The sequence below is a fragment of the Ochotona curzoniae genome, unplaced genomic scaffold (assembly GCF_017591425.1).
Source record: "Ochotona curzoniae isolate NIBS_2020 unplaced genomic scaffold, NIBS_Ocur_1.0 contig_4064, whole genome shotgun sequence".
Classification (NCBI taxonomy): Eukaryota; Metazoa; Chordata; class Mammalia; order Lagomorpha; family Ochotonidae; genus Ochotona; species Ochotona curzoniae.
Window position 1 is genome coordinate 3059106 of NW_024466107.1, and position 16884 is coordinate 3075989.

Genomic DNA, 16884 nt, shown 5'->3' on the forward strand with positions numbered 1-16884 from the left:
GCCAAATGCAGAAGCCAGGAATTTTTCCTGGGCCTCTCACATGGGTACAGGCACCCAAGGGATTTGAGCCACACTCCACTGTTTATCCAGGCACATCAGCAGGCAGCTGGTTGGGAAGGGAGTAGCTGGGACTCAGACTGGCATGCATGTGGGATTCTGGCATTGCAGGTGACAGAATTACATGTCATGTCATAGCATAAGCCCTTGAAATTTTTTGTTAAATACATGGTGGTAGATTTTTCAAAGGACTTGACTCTCGGGGTGGGCCTTTCAAATTTGCTTTTAATTGCTTCAAGCTGGAAGGTATTCTTGTGTACCCTAATAGGAAATTGACTTATGACAATCCATCCTACTTTGTTGTCTCAAAGTAGTATTATAAAAATAACATGTGGAGTAAGGCATATGAGCATGAATGATCCCAGAGAACCAGCACATTAGGGACTTGGACTTGGCACAGGGTTCTCTAGTCGTGTTTCTTAGTGTGCTAACTTTGAAGGGCATCTGTGGGCACATCTGCCTCAGGTCAGTGGGTTCTGAAAGGAATGGGGTCAGAGGTTCTGATGTGTTGTGAGGAGTTAGCTGGGCTAGTAGGCAGTTAGGGAAGGTCCCTGTTGGCCTGGAAAAGGGACAAGTTCCCCCTCAAAGGAAAAAAGGAAATGCTTCCTCCTGCCTGGGTGCGGGCTGTTGGCAGAAGAATGCTTTATGTTTGCTGGATACCCCATAGGTGCCTCCCTGAGCCCAGAGAAGCAAGGAGACGCACTGGTTGCTGATTGGACAATCATTTCTAGGCTGGCTCTGTGGTTGCTTCTTATCTCTGCCTGCTGATCGGCAGTAATTCCTGTCTGCCTGAGTGTTTGTTAAACCCCGCGCTTCTTCAATCAGAAGTGTGTGTTTCCACAGTTCCACCGTATTGCTTTAGTCCTCTAAACTAGCTAAAGAATAGCATCATGTTTTTGACACTTTTTTGTGTGTGATAAAAGGGCCTTCACTTCCAAGCCACTGTGGCAGGAGCTAGAAGCTTCTTCCAGGTCTTCCATGTGGGTTGTCCTCTGCTTCTTTTCCAGGTCATAAGTAGAGCCTGGATTGAAAAGTAGAGCAGCCAGGATTTGAACCAGTGGCCATATGAGATGCCAACACTTCAGGCAGAGAATTAGCCTCCCTGTTCTCAATGAAACCTCTATTCTGCTCATTCTCCATGTGGAAATTCTCACTGGGTGTGGGAGAACCAGCAATGACTTCCTCCTACTGTAACGGTGTGACTGCCACAAAATGATCATTTTACAAGTGGATCTTTTAAAATTCCGCGAGGTATCAGTGTGAGTCATGGAAATTGGCTGAAGATTAGGGAAAAATGTAAGAGCTGTACTGACTGGAGGTCTTCTTCAAGGAGGGTGAAGACCTGCAAAGGGACATCAGAATGGTCACGGAAAAGTAGATTTAAAACGTTTATTTTCTTTCCCACCGCCTCCACAGAATACATTTCCTAGGAACCTTCTAAAGAGCTGCCACAGTTGGGAAGATCTCATTTAAGTCTAAGCAATGAATGGCTCTTCTGTTTGCCTGTTTTGAAATAATCTACTGACATGTCCTGGGATTGCCGGTCCCTGCTCTTCCGGCTTTTGTCCTGTAGCATTCAGGCAGTTTAGGTTCTCGTTACAGTGTTGCATTTTGATAGGTGACATGTGTGTGTTTGTCCTGTAGCATTCAGGCAGTTTAGGTTCTCATTACAGTGTTGCATTTTGATAGCTGATGTGTGTGTGTGTGTTGGGGTGGGGGGTTACCACTTTTGAATCTAACTTCTGAATGCTGTAAGTTCTCTTTCCCATGCCTGTCTCTTGGCCTGGCCCATGCCTCTGCCCAGAGCTACACCGTGGTTTCTAGACTTCGGTGTGTCTCTGTAGAGAACACTCTAACTATAATGTATGTGTGAGCGAATATTCGTACCATTCTTTGACATAGATGGTGACCTATAATGCATATTTTCATCATCATTATTAAGGGTGTTTGCTTCTCTGCTGAACAATAAATGTTGGAGCAAGATGAGCTCGGGGAGGTCTCTCCTGGAAAGACATTTGTTACACTAGTCAGAAGCCTAATCAGTTGAAATAGCTGGATTTGGTCAAAGTGCTTACGACACACAGAGCAGTGCAGGTTCAGCGAGTCTACAGAGGCCCAGCAAGAATGCCTGGACATGGAGGGGGAAATAAGTACCCAGAGTTGCAATAATTCATTAGGTAACATGTCCTGTCTTCAGCAAAAATCATGAGACATGAAGCAGGAAATAGCTAAGTGTGACCCAAACGCAGGAGCAAAGGGTAGCAATTGAAACTGTCTTCAAGGTGTGTAGACGTTGGAATAACACAGAGTCGAAATGGAAAATTCACCAGAGCAACCCAACCATGCATCTGAGCTCGCAGGAGAGTAAGCAGACCTACAAGATGGGATATGATGCAGCCGAGAGGATAAAATAAATGATTTCATAAAAAAAGCTGAGCCTCAGAGAAATGTGTAATATCATGGAACACACGAACATACACTTCCCGGTTGTACCAGAAAGAAGAGAGCAAAGAATGGTCAAGGCCTTTAAAGACATAATGGAAAAAACTGCAAATCCACTGGGAAAAAAGTCTACCCATCATAGGCTTCCATGGAGCCTTAAGTACTATGAAAGCAGAGCCCCAGCCCAACCTGCACATCACAGTCAGAAAACTGGAAGTAGTGATATAATTTGGAAATCCCTCGGAGAAAAGTGACTCATTATGCACAAAGGGACTCTGAGAAGACTAATTGATTTTTAGTCCCCTGTAAACTCATTTCTCATGGGAAACAATGGAGGCACACAGCTCATACTCAAAGCCCTTTCAGCGGATCAGGCCCAAGGCCGGGGTGCCCCTGGAAACATGCGGTAGGAGAGTTATTACAAGGGACTGCCCCCAAACTGTCCTGAGAGTGGGCTGGATGGGATTCCAAGCAAAGCAGCAGCAGATCCCAGGGTGATGGGTCCAAGGAGAGTCGCTTCCCGGGAGCTGCACAGTACTCCTGTGTTCTGGGTGGGAACGTTCTTAGTGACGGCACAGGGCAGGGTTAGGGGCACACGCGAGGGTTTAGGGACAGGGCAGGGTTGGGGCACACACGAGGGTTTAAGGAATTTGGCTTAGAGCAAGGATTGGTTTCTTCTCGGGTCTAGGACCACAATCTAAACATCTCTACTAGTGCCCAAGATGGCTCACGGCCTCTACCTGGGGTCAAGTGTACCAGGAGAGCCTGGTCAGGAAGCAGCCAAGACATGGCTTGTTTCTGGGCCAGGAGAGGAAGTAGGGAGAACTGGGTGGCCCCACAAAAAGGATGAAAGCAACCCAAACTTGTGAACAAAATTGTCTTTAAAAAAATAATAATAATAAATGTGAATAAAAGTGCCCTCGGATAAACTAAAAGCTTTATTGATTTTCAAAAGAAATAGCCAAGTTGTGAAAGGCACACTTTTAGGAAGCGCTAGTGGTAATACAGGACAGCACTGGCCAAAGTCTGGGCGTATACAGTAGCACGTCAGAGATGCCGGAAATACGGAATCCAAAGATGAGTTAATGTAGAACGCAAGGTTATTATTTTTTTAATTGATGTAGTCCAAGGGGGTCATCAAAAGTTCATGGGAGTTCTACATTTTACAGGGTTTTTTGGGGCTCCAAAATAAACTTATCCTTTTAATGCCAATTCCCACAAACTTTTTGAAGGGCCATTGAATAGAACTCAGGGCCTAGCTACAAGCCCGTGTGCCTCTGACCCCGTGGGGTTTGATGGAGAGAGCTGAGTCGGTTCTGCAAAGTGCTGTGACAGTCAAACTTTACACACAGAACTTTACCTCCCAGCACGGCAAAACTTATTCAAAATGGATCAAAACCATTACACGTCAGAGGATAAATTAGAAAACTTAAGGGTAAGTACAACGAAATCTTCTCAGCCCTGGGCTAGGGAAACAGATGTTGTTTTTCCCCCCAAATATGATCCAAGGCCAAATAACAGTAAAAGGGAAAGCTTTTGTGCTCACAGTACGCCCTCAGGAAACTGAGGGATGGTGCGCCCTGGCTAAGTGACTGGACTCTGTGTAAGAGAGTGGGTTGGCATGATGAGCCAGAGACGGGTCCTCTGTAGAGTCTCCCTGGAGCACTGCAGCCTGGCACCTGGCATAAACAGAGGCAGAGGCAGCAGGGGTGGTGGTGTGAACCCAGCTCCCTGCATGCCAACCCTGTGTGACTGTGGGGACAAAGGCTTGAGACTCTTTGTCCATCATCTGGAGAACGGGAAGGGCCGCCTCTGGGGGCAGGAGTGAGCTCAGCTGGCTCGTGTGGTCAGAGCGGTCCCCGAGGGCATTCGGGGGTCACCCTTCCATCGCACGGTCTTGAGCATGAATGCGTGTGCATTTGGCAACAATGCCCAGACCTGTGGGAGAGGCTTCTGCGATGCAATGCCTCGGGCAGAGCAAGGAGTTCTCTCAGAAGCACCACAGCAGGGTCGGGGTGGGGGGTAAGCAGGGGTGATGTGTTAATGACCCTGGGGGAGTCAGCTTAGGGGCAGGAGCTTGGTGGAAAGCGGGTGAGCTGTGAGCACCTCCAGCAGAAAAGCTGCCGTTCTCCAGGACTCATTTCCGTGTTTCCCTCTGAAACACGGCCTGATGGCTCCTGTCTCGGATCTAGGGAGATGTGGGGCGGACTTCAGTCTGGGAAGGCAGCTGGGGCCTGCAGTGGACTCCTCTTTATCCAAGTCAGTGAAGCCAGCACTTCCAGGTAGTCGCAGACACCCTGGGGAGAAGGGGGCCGGGGGTTCTCATAGGCTTGTTCCTTGGGCTTCAGAAAAGCTCACAGAGGAACAAGAAGAGAAGCCTAGCATAATACAGACTATAGGAGAGATGCAAAATGCTTTGGGAATTGGGAGTGTGGACACAGACCTGGGTGCAGGAGTAAGGAACACCAGGCATCGACAGGCAGCTCTTTTGGTGGGGCACTGGGGCGGACAGGATTGGTGAGGGGCGAGAGCAAAGCCAGGCCTGTCCGAGCCGCTCCTCCATGCACCGGCTGAGTGGGTCTCCAGGGTTCGCTGCAACCATTCCCATACACGTGCTTTTTCGAGCCATGCTAGGTCAGGCCAGCTGCAAGATGAAGGTGTCAACGGCTTCAGCGTTTGCAGAAAAATATTGTCTCCCTTTTGTCGACTCGCCACCTTTGATGATGGGATGGTATGGTGGACTTTGACTGAATTCTAAAACACAAACTTTCTTGAGCTGCTCCTGGCTCTGCTGTTCACTTCCCAAATGGCTGCGATGGTCAGGGCTGAGCTGATCTGAAGCCAGGAGCCAGGAGCTTCTTCCCAGGCCTCCCACATGGATGCGGGGTCCCAAGGACTTGAGCCATCCCCTGCTGCTTTTCCAGGCTTTAAGTAGGGAGCTGGGTCAGAAGTGGAGCAGCCAGGACAAGAACTGGTGTCTGTACGGGATGCTGATGCCACTGGCAGAGGCACCACTGTGCTGGCCTCAAAAATCACACTTCTAAAGGAGGAGCAAGGGGAGGGGAAAAGCCAGGTGCCTCACAGTGTCTGGCACAAGCTTCCATTACTGGCTTAAAAGCTGCAGCCTCAGCAGGAGGTGAGACTGGTGGTGCGGGCTGCGGGAAGCCACAGGGGACAGTCATGGAGCCACCTGCCCACCTGGCTCTGGGTCTGGGGAGTGGCATGGGCAGAACTGGGATGCCAAACCAGTGAAGGCCAGTGCTCCAGACAGCAGCGTCATGTCTGGAAAGGAACTGGGGCTGCTTTTACTTGCCCAGAGGACTAACTAGCTAGGAGGCCGCTAGATTTCGAAGGGGACTGTATTGCCATCAAACTGCCATGAGAGGAGCCTGGCAAATCCGCCTCCTGCCCCGCTGAATCTGATAGTACTTAAGCACAGTATTTCAAGAAGGCAAAAGCATCAACACAGCGAGTTGTCTGCACCAAGGGCTGGGCTGGAGCCATGCTGGAGCCTTCAGCAAAAAGAAGGTCAGTAACCTGGATGCTGTCTGCAAGCCCCCAGCAGCACGCTGCTGGGAAGAGGGACCAAAAACCCGGTCAAGAAGTATCAGCAGAGAAGCACGCCTCAAACACAAGGACTAAGGGGGAAGGCTTGCCAGCCCTCCCCGTGTTTATTTGACTTTGGGGAGCAGGGATGAGGAGGGTGGGCAGGAGGAAGTACAGGCCGGGGGTGGGAGTGGCGCAGGTAGCAGGCGTTGGGGCCGCCAGGCCACGAAGTCACCGGATGGTGTACTTGTCCCACTTGCGCTCGGGGTCGTAGGGCTCCCAGCGGCTGGCCGGGAAGATGTGCTTGTTCTTCTCGTACCAGCTGCGCAGCACCACCTTGCCCGCGTGCGACTCGTCCTTCTCCATGCTGGCGTCGCTCAGCAGCCGCACATCATCGTGCACGTCGAAGTTGAAGAGGGGCCCGCTCTTGCCGCGCGCTTTGCTCACGATGAAGTCGTAGAAGGTGTGGTAGTGCGGGAGGATGAGGTCCTCCTTGACATACATGAGCTGTTCCACGCCGGCCGCGCGCAGCTCGCGGAAGTCCTTGCGGAGTCCCTGCAGCGCCTGCTTCAGGAACTGCTGCACCGTGCTGCCCTTGCGCATGCGGGCCGTGCGCCGGTGGCCCGAGCCGTCCCAGTAGCTGAAGGTGATCTCCATCTCCTCGCTCTTGACCTTCTCGCGCTGCGCCTCCCACTCTCTGCGCAGTTCGTCTCGCAGCCGGTTCTCAGCCTCCTCACGCTCGCGGTCCGGCAGGAAGCTCGTGTCCACGTCCGGGTTTTTGCCCAGGTTCTTCTTGGCGGGGACGAGCGCGCCTGCTCCGGCTCCCGCTCCCGTTTGGTTCTCGGAGCCCTCGGCGCTGCCATCGCCGTCATCGAAGTCGTTGAAGGAGAAGGACAGGCCGCGGATCTGGCGCTGGCGTGCGCGCTTGCGCTCCTTCTCCCGCTGCAGCTCTAGCTGCTGCCTGCGCTCCTCCAGCTGCTCCCGGCGCGCCAGCTGCACCTCGCGCTCTCTCAGCAGGGCCTCCTGCCTGGCCTTCATGTCGTTGAGCGTCACCAGGCCCACCGTACTCGACTTGAGCTCGGCCTCCACCGCGTCGTAGTGGGCCGAGAACTTCTTGTCCACCTTCGACTTGAGGATGGTCTCCTCGGCGATGCGCTGCTTTAGCACCTGCATCTGCGCCTTCTGCTTCTCGCGCTTCTTGATCAGGTGCATGGCGCGACCCGCCTCTCGCATGGTGCCCTTGTACTGCGCCATGGCTGTACCTTGGCTGCCTCCTGCTCCCTGTGCGCGACCCTGGGCTTCCGGGGTTAGTCCATGGATCCTGTGGCAAGGAAGGAAAAAGCTGTGAGACTCAGTGCCTCCTCACGGGACTTTGTGCCTTGATAGGAAGCAGACAGCAGGTGTCACACAAGCACCTTTTTTTGTTTCCTTTGAAAATAATGTGCAATGCATACCCTTTCCTGTGAACCTTTTCTGGTCTTGTTTCTGTTGCAGCATTTTATGCTGCTGCAGAACATTTGTGTGTGTTTGGGGAAAGGGGGTGGTCATCAAATGTGAACCCTGGTTGAAAGAGCTGCTTCCTGGGACCTGACCAGGAAATCGGCTATGAGGCATTGCGGGCCTTCCAGCCTGGTGCGTTGTGATGTGGCGATGTCTGGACAAGAAGCCCCTTGGTCAGGTCATCAAACCACATGGTTCATACGTGCTGTGGACGAAGCTATCGGGATGGGCGCACCAAGTGGTTCATGCCGGAAATGCCTTGTAAGAGCCATCAGTTACAGTAAAGTCCTTCCCTAGCCCAGCACGTGCTCTGAAGCAGGAAACCAGCCGCCCTTTCCCTCTGCCGAGTCCTTCTTGCTCTCCGCACATCCTCATCTGTTCTCACCCAGTTTCTCTTTCCTCCGCTGCCCGCCATCCGTAGTCCTCAGACACCACACTGATAACATCGCTGTCTCACGTGAGAACTCTTAATTCTCTTTCCTGGGGGATCAGTGAGGATCCTTTGTCCTGCAAGGTCTCTCATGAGCCCTGACCACTCCCGGCCATGGCCTGTGTCCACACACACTGCCTGGTGTCCCGCACCAGGCAGCAGCCACTGGGAACTTCTCATTCATCTGGAATGCAGAACGGGCGTTGCGTGAAATCTCCCCAGAAGTGCTGGCCTCCGCCGTGCCTAGTCCTCGGGGTCTCAGGTCAAACGCCCTGTGCCCCATGCCGCCACCGTAACAGAGATCAGAATGCCCGATGCCCTTCTGTGTTCAATTAGATAATCCAGCCAACCCCACCTTCATCCAACCAACTGGAATCTGGATGCATCTGACACAATCGTGCCATCTCCAAGCTGATCAGAACTTGAAAATCGATGTGGTCTCCGTGCCTCCCCAGCCCCGCCTCCCATTACGCTGCACGTGCTGTACGTGTAACTCCCAGCCAGCCCAGATTGACGAGGTTTTCCTTGAACACTTCATCTGGAGTCACAACAACCACCCCAAGTCTCCACGTAGTCATCTCCTCTTGCAGGCTCAATCTCGATGAGAAATACTCCGCCAAGCAGACAGGAATGGCTACAGACTCTCATTAATGTCATCAGCAATAACAGGGGTGAAGAAGGGCAGGGAGCCTTGTCGCTTTCCAATGAAACCGAAGCTACTGATCCAATCACACATTTTATTTTTTATATTATTTAAGACCTTTATCAACAGGTACTTGCAGTTTGTTGACTTTTTGGGAAAAAAATCAAGTTGTAAACTTTTAGTACAAATTAAAAATGAAGTTCTTAAAAATCTCAACTTGACTAGATATGAAATAATTTAAAAACCTTTAAAGGTGTATTGAGAAAAAAACCAGGCTTTTTAAAAAAAACATGTTTGTCATTACCAAAAAGAGACATCTTTAGGTAAAAATAATAAAATGCTGCATAGATAATGCAGATAGTTCTAGTTAGCTGGTCAATGGGCGAAAAGCAAGCGCTTAAGGACTTCAGCTCCGATCTTTTGTTCGTTTCTTATTGCTGGAATTCCATATTCATTTCTTCTTGTTGGATGACTAAACCGGGTGATGGTCGAGATGATAAGCTGGCGTTTTGTATTCCGCCCCGCCCTGCTCAGCCTCGCAGCGGACGAGTTCTCAGCTGGTGGATGGGCTGCTTTTGTCTCTGCCCTCCCGTGGTTTAGGGTTATCTGGGCGTCTGCGTCGGTGATTGAAGTTGCGGCCGTACCGATGTTGAGGGGGCTGCTGACCCTGGGTCTCCTCTCCTTGGTTTTCCTTCTACTCTTCATTGCCATCCTCTCTAGGCTGTCTCTGGCAAGGAGGACCTCTGCGGAATCGTGGTCTATAAGCTCATACATGTTCTGTCTCACGGGTCTGCCTTGTTCTCCTGCACTTCCCATCACTTCGTGCACAGGAGGGTTGGAATACTATTACTTGAAAATCATAAGGAATCCAGTTTGCTCCCTGGCTCCAGCCGTTTAAATATTCCCACACATACGAAGAAGTAGGTCCGTAGGACACGCAAGCCTTTTTAAAAGCTGTGATGGCATTAACATCTAAGCTTGCATACGTAGGTTGATGGTTTTCTTGACTAAGTATGATTGGAAAAAGCAATCGGAATTCATGCGGTCTCTGGGGAACATCGGACATTTGGAAACGTCTTTGATCAGGTTTAAGAGTGAGATGGCATGGGCTGGTATTTAACTGTTCCTTTATCTCATCCTCATTTACCTCACCAGAGAAATCCTGTGGTTTAACACTACAAATTTTCTTCTTTTTCTTAGTTCTCATTTCATTTTCAGTCACATTATGGTGACATCTTCCATGAGGAGAATCTCTCCTGAGTTTTCTTTTCCTAATTTCCACATCTGTAGTGTAAGACTTTTCTCTTTTAGCTGCATTACAGTGGCATCTAGGAGGGTCTCTCACACATTCTTTTTCATCTTCTTCATCCGTAATATAAGCCATTTCTTTCCTAGCCACATTACAGTGGCATCTCCCGTTAGGGAAGCCTCTCACGGGTCCCTCTTTGCCATCCTCCTCATCTGTACTATGAGGCGTTTCTGTTTCGCCATATTACAGCGGCCTTTCCTGTTAGGTGGACCTTTTAAGAGTCCTCTTTCTCTTTCTTCCTTGTCCATATTATGAAACACTTCTTTTTTAGCTACATTTTGGGGGTGTCTCCTCTTAGAGGAGTTTCTTGCAGATTCCCCTTCTAAAATTATGATAACAGCTCTAATTAAAGCTGATATAATCCAAAAACTAACTTGAATATCTTCTATCCTTCTGGCCTTTTCAGCATTTTTCTGAGTAAAATTCTTAAATTCAGTTTCTAGTGTCCATTCATCTGGAGACCAAGGATTATATTCACCAATAAGCTCTAAATAAGAACGCAATGGCTGCCTAGTTGCCTTTGCTCAACTTTTCACTAAAAAATTCTGCGTAAGAGAGATAAAAGACTATGCCCTACACTGGTTCTGGCAAATTGTCCCACTCACCACTTTCTGTGGGGGTCTCTTTCTACGGGTCTCTTCTTGCTCCGTCCCACAGCGATGGACTTGGTGCACGAAGCCGATAAAAACACGCGTGGACCCTGACTGATGGTCAAACCAAAGTTTATTAGTGGCATCAGACTTTATACACTGAGGGTCATATGGGATAAGGGAGGAAGTATCAACAAAACCCATCAACTGTTATTATACTTTTGTTTGGAACTCCTTTTGTCTTGTATATTCCACCAAGTGTTCTCACACACACACACACACTGTCCACTCAGCTGTTCTTATACAAATGGTATCCAATCAGGTATACAAAAGGTGGCCATTCGGTTGTTCTCATGCAAATATTATCCAATCAACTGTAATCCTGTGCTCGCTGACCTTCTAGGGTCACAATGTCCTCCTACAAGAGGCAGTGGAAGACACTGTGGGGCTGCTACCTACAGAGAAAAAGGTTCTGACCCATTTAGGACTGTGTGTCCTCACACTCTTACCCAAAGCAGAGAGGAGGGGATGTAGGAACACCCAGAAGGCATTGCGACAAGACCCTGTAGCAAGCTCCCAGATATTCTCTTTGTATTGCAAAGTGCAGAGGATGCGTCATCACAGGACTGCTCCATGTCAGAGCAAGGTCTGGTGAGGCTGCTGCCTGCTGGGGGCCTGGGAACCCACCACCAATTCCACTCTAGTGTCAGGTAGGATGGCTGTCCTCTGTCCACTGCCGTGCCTATAAACAACAGGGTGGACAGCCAGCCACCCAGCCTAGAAAGCTATTCTCTAGGCTGCTCACTGGAGGATTCAAAGACAGACAGAGGGAGAGGAGGCAAACACCCCGAGACACCAACCTCATAAATTCTGAGATAACAATGGAATGGGTCAACTTTAGGTGAGCCGGTGAAGGACTCACCACTCTAAGGGACCCCGTAGAGTGGAGGCCAGTCTGCTCACCCAGTTCCCCTCAAGAAGTCTCGGGGGGCTGTGAATGCTCTTCAACCTGGTTATGGCGTCTTTGATGATCAGCACAGCAAGGACGCAGTGAGCTCTTGGACTCCATCCCCACTTGTGCCCCTGACCTTTAGCCATTTCAGAGGGAAACCCCCTTGGACCAGCCTTCCTCCCCACTCCCAGATATCTACCTTGTGGCTACCTTCTCTGGGGAACTCCAGAGCTTTGGCTACAAAAACCACTTATCCACCAAGGTTCCTAGAAAACCAAATGAGTTAATGCTTATCCCAGAACTGTGTGACTCCATGGGGGGTGTCTGCCAGCCCTAGGAAAGTGTGGTTGGCATCCCCTGTGGCTACTGGTATCTGTGGTTGGCGTGACTGGCCCCAGGAGGGTTTATTCTTTAAACAGCTTGTATACACAAGGGATACTGTGCATTGCGATGGCCAGAGAGCTGCGTAATGTTATCAGCTGGACAGTGGATGCCAAGGCTCCCCATGGGGGCATGCTGACCACCCTGCCCCCGCTGCACTCCATCTCTCTGCAGAATGCAGCATCACAATGAGTCACAAGGCAAGAGATAGTGTCCGGGTGTGTGTGGGTGTGCTCCTAGCCCCTCCCTGCCCCATCATCTGAGGCCAGACAGATAAAGAGATGACCTTTGGCCTCCACGTTGTTAAGTTCTCTCTTGAGGTGTACGCTTACGTAAGTGTGGACAAATGCCTTACATGTGGTCGTTTTTGGGCAAAGTCTCTGTTGTGGGTTTTCAGAGGCACAGGAAGGGGGTCACGTGGAGTGGGAAGTCCAGGTGACTGAGCTCTCCCTGGGCGGTGTGACCAGTTTCCTGATTACCTGGTCTGGGGCAGTAGAACAAGCTGCAGCACTCGTGGGGCTTAGCACTGGGGGTGGAAGCAGGTGCTCCTTAGGAACAGGTGATGTCCCGGAGGACTCTGTGGCCTTCACGTGCTGTGACCAGTAACTCCAGCCCCAATGCCATCCTTTGCCATTGTGTCACCATGTATTCGTGACAGACTCGGCCAGTTTCTGCCTGGCCAACACCTGCCCAGTGTCTTGATCGATGGTTCCTTCCTTCCTAGCTCTCCTCCTCCTCCCTTTTCTTCTTCTCTTTCATTTATAGATTTGAAAGGCACAGTGACAGAGAAATATCTGCCACCTTCTAGCTTACTCTCATCGCTGTTGGCTGGACCAAGCCCAAGCTAGACGCCAGAAGTTCTGCCCAGGTCTCCCAAGTGGGCCCAAGTCCATAAGGTATCTCACACGGCCTTGCCAAGCCCACTAGCAGCAGATGGATCAAAGTCAGAGGAGCTGGAACTCAACCATGCACTCCAGGGTATGGGCTGGGGCTTCGCAAGTGGGGGCTCTACCACGCCTGCTTCCATCGGAGTTAACGTCACTCAGGGTAGGCTCCGTGGTGCCACTTAACGGGGGTGCATCTTCTCTCCATTGAGCTCTGTCCCTCCACATTGGGTTCTTTCCCCTGTAAGGACTCTTGGGTTGTTGCCCAGCTTTGTCAGTGGAGCGGCTGTTCACGTTCACACACAGGTCCTCAGGTGGACATGAGGTCATTTCTTCCTTTACAAATAGGACTGCCATCTTTGTTTCACTTAAGGAAATCAATCCGCAACGTGAGCTCTGCAGAGACCGCCTCGCTTGGCACCCATGGTGTCAGGCATGAGTCATGCCTGGCACTCTCACTGGCACTTGCAACTTTTTTCTTTCCTTTTTGAAATCGCAGGTTTTCTGCTTAGCATCCTGCTACTCTGCTTCGTGCACAGTGCTAGCACGCTGTGGTCTTAACTTGCACTTCACCAAGGTGCAAATGATGCAGGGCGTGTTTTCCTGGGCTGACCTGCTTCCTTAGCAAAGCAGCTATTCCAGTCTTTGGCCCCTTTTTAACTGGATTGCTTAGCTGTCATCAAGCTGTGAGTATACCTCGCATCAGCTATGTGGTTTGTCATCGCTATTACCGCTTGACTTCATTCTCTTCAAGCAGAGGAAAAAAAATAACACTGAAATTTCTTGATGAAACTTCTCCTTGTTAGTCGTTTGGTTATGAATCACATGGTGCCTCATAAAGCTGTTCTTCACCTAACCCGAGAGACCACAGCAGTGTTTTGTCACTGCTTTTCCTGAAAGGTTTACAGAGCCTTCCACTTTTCGTTTTGCTCTATGGGTGAGGTGTGACGTTGTTTCCCTTCCGTGGACATGTTGCTCTTTGGGCAGTGTTCTCGGTGTTTGTCTGGTCTGTCACCTGCATTCCCAATTCTTAATACAGTGCAAGTCTTCGGCGGAGACAGGGCTTTTGTCCTCTGGCAGGTGAAGGTGACTCAAGGACGGAAGAAGAAAGAGATGGGAGACGTAGCTCCGATGTCTGCTTGACGTTCCCTTCAAGGTGCAGTCTCCCTGGCCTGTGCTGGGACACAGGTGATGTCACTGGTCACCCTCAGTGACAACAGTCATGAGACCAAGGCCAGCCCACCAGGGGCTTCCCCTAAGAATTCTCAAGGCACTCCCAGGTGGCCATTCTAGCACAGGCTAGAAGATGTGCTGGATTGAGAGTCAATTTCCAGGCATGCTTGATTTCTTTATTTGAAAAGCAGAATGACAGAGGACATACAGAGAAATAGATTTTCCATCTTCTGGTTCACTCCCCCACATGGTCACAACAGCAAGGGCTCGGCCAAACCCAGGCAGAAGGAGCCATGGGTGACATCAGGGTCTCTCACAAAGGCAGCGGGGGTCCGGACACTCCTGGCCATCATCCTCTGATTTTTCCCAGGCCGTTAGCAGGGCGCTAGACTCAAAGTGGAGCAGCTGGGACTCATACTGGTGGGACTCAAACTTGTGGTCAGGAGAGGCAGTCTGGATAAGGAAATGCTGTTTAAGATGACCACTGGGTTGTCATGGCCCATTGCTACTGCTGTGTGTTTGTATTTTTAAAGATTTATTTTCATTTGAAAGCTAGACTTACAGAGAGACAGAAAGATCTTCTGTCCTCTGGCTCACTGCCCAAGTGGCCGCAACGGCCAGAGCACCTTCACCAGATCCGAAGCCTGGAGACGGGAGCTTCTTGCAGGTCTCCCATGTGAGTGCAGGGTCCCAAGGACCTGGTCCACCCTCTGTTGTGGGCGATGGTGCTAGTTCCAGGAGGACTGGGTTTCTGTGTTAGTTATTGGCACAAACATGTCATGACTTTAGACAGAGTCACATAACTAGTTTCTAAACTGCAAGGTTGTATTTTTTTTTTATCTGAAAATTTGCAAATCCCCCTTGGCGCTTGGCAGGGTTGATGTCTGACCAATAGGAGAACACCTTCTGAACTCATCTAAATGAACCAGACGGTGTTGGGGTCTGGTCCGGCTTGGTGCGTCCTAACTAGGACATCTTAACTAGGACACCTGTCACTGGCAGAGTACAGGACAGAGAACATCTTAACTAGCTCACGTTTAGGACCTAGGTAGTCAGGAGATGCCAGGTTTTTGCCGGTGTGTGTGTGTGTGTGTCAGGCTCCTGCAGGGGCAGAACTTAATGATGGAGTACCCCAGAGGGGCTTCGGAAAGTGAAAGTGAAGGTCTGTCTCTGCACAGCCTGGCCACTGCAGTCAGAGTGCAGGACCAAGGCTTGTGACTGGACAGTTTATTCTGGAATGTGGGTTATCTAAGAGCTAACCACCCAGGGGTTGATGGTCGCCCCACAGGATGCTAATTTAATCAGCCACACCAGTGAGAGTTCAGTGGGTTGCCTCAGACAACCGGATCAGCCACCGTATCAGGGTAGCAGAGACAGCAAGTGAGGAGATTCAGGGAGGGGACTCCAGGGTGAAGGTGGTTAGATAGAACTGTCCACCATGATCCTGGCAGGAGAGAGATAGGACCAGAGGATGCAACTAGAGACAGAGAGCTGGAGAGCCTCTAAAGACAGGGGGCTCTCCCCAGACACCCACAAAAGCCCAGCAGCTGGAGTTGAGCCAGACATAAGGTAGGGGTCCAGCACCCAACCTCACTGGCATTGCCAGTGAGCAGCCAGGCCCCGAGTCCTCAGGCCATCACTGCTGCCTCCCAGGGCACTCCTTAGGAGGAAGCTTGATGGAGAAGTGGAGCTAAGACTCAGAGCCAAGTCCTTAACACGGAATTCAGGTAGACCAACTGCCAGGGGTGAATGTCTGGCCTGGGATCAGAAGATGTTAAGGGGAGATTTAGGCAATACACAATCCATGTTGAGATAATTATGTAAAAACTCTATTAAACTACTGACACACTGCAAGTCCAAATGCCAGTTTGCCTGGTTCACACCCGATGGCTCACATGTGCAGGGTCGCAACCACAACCCTCAAACCCGTCCTCCCAGCATCTCCTCATCCGAGCACGTCCAGAGCCCCGTGGTGCAGTGAGGCTTTCGCCACAACCTAAAGACAGGGCCATTCTCCCACACTGCCTGCCCGACCGTGTGCCCCAATCCTTGGCTCGACCTTCAGCGTCCTCCCCAACGAATTTTACTTTTAATCATACTGCTTGACCTTCGTTAACTGCCCCAGCTAGACGGCAGCCAGTCATGTTTTTCTTACCGTTAGATAAATGGGTCAAGATTATTTCTTCTTCGAAGAGTCTTCCCTAACAGTGTTCGCTCTGACAGGAGTTGATACACAAAGCACCAACTGCTATGGCCGGCCACCAACCAATCAACACCAAGCCTGAGCCGTTCCACTGGAGGCAAGTGTAACTGCCAATCTGGGTAGACCAGTTGCCTCCACCCTGCCCCCAGCCTTCCTTTGTTCTGTCTTTTCCTTATGCTTCATAAAGTTTTGTTGGGACTCGCAACGGTCTTTCCTTCTCCGAGACTAATTATGATTCTGTGTTACAATATCATTACTAGAATTCATGTGATGAGTAACACTTAGGATACCTGTACATTCGGGGTAATATTTTATTGATTTGAGTGGCAGAGAGTTCGAGAATAAAGATTAAGATAGCAGATAGGGAAATAGAGATATGATACAGAGATACAGAAACAGTGAAGAGAACTTTGCCCTCCCCTGATTCACGTCCTAAATGCTCCCCAAGGCTCTAGGCTGGAGTGGCACCTGGGATGCCGCAGGCAAGGGGAAAGGTCACCCAAACAAGCGTTACCAACGCTCATCTCCTGTAGTCCTCTGCGGGTCCTAGGACCCGGTGAAGGGAGGGGGTCAGCAGCTCCGAAGGGGTCTCCCATGCGGGTGATAGGGCTCCAGTTACTCAAATCATGACTGTCACCTCTCAGGGCATGTTAGCAGGAAGCAGGGCTCAGGAATTGTCACCTTCATTGCTGGACTCAAAGCCCGCCCCTGCAAATGCCTTTCTCCTCTCTCCACACAGCAACACTTCCATGATATTTCCTTTCTAGAGAATTT

General features: G+C 50.4%; 1 protein-coding gene across 1 annotated transcript; it reads right to left on the reverse strand.

Annotated features, from left to right (window-relative positions):
- Nucleotides 1–6147: 6147 nt before the first annotated feature.
- Nucleotides 6148–16129, reverse strand: FAM50B (family with sequence similarity 50 member B). Its single transcript, XM_040983974.1, has 2 exons — nt 16063–16129; nt 6148–7366 (listed from the first exon to the last, which is right to left on the reverse strand). Exon 2 carries the CDS (start codon nt 7297–7299, stop codon nt 6277–6279), a length of 1023 nt encoding a protein of 340 aa, XP_040839908.1. The 5' UTR covers nt 7300–7366; nt 16063–16129; the 3' UTR covers nt 6148–6276.
- Nucleotides 16130–16884: the final 755 nt, after the last annotated feature.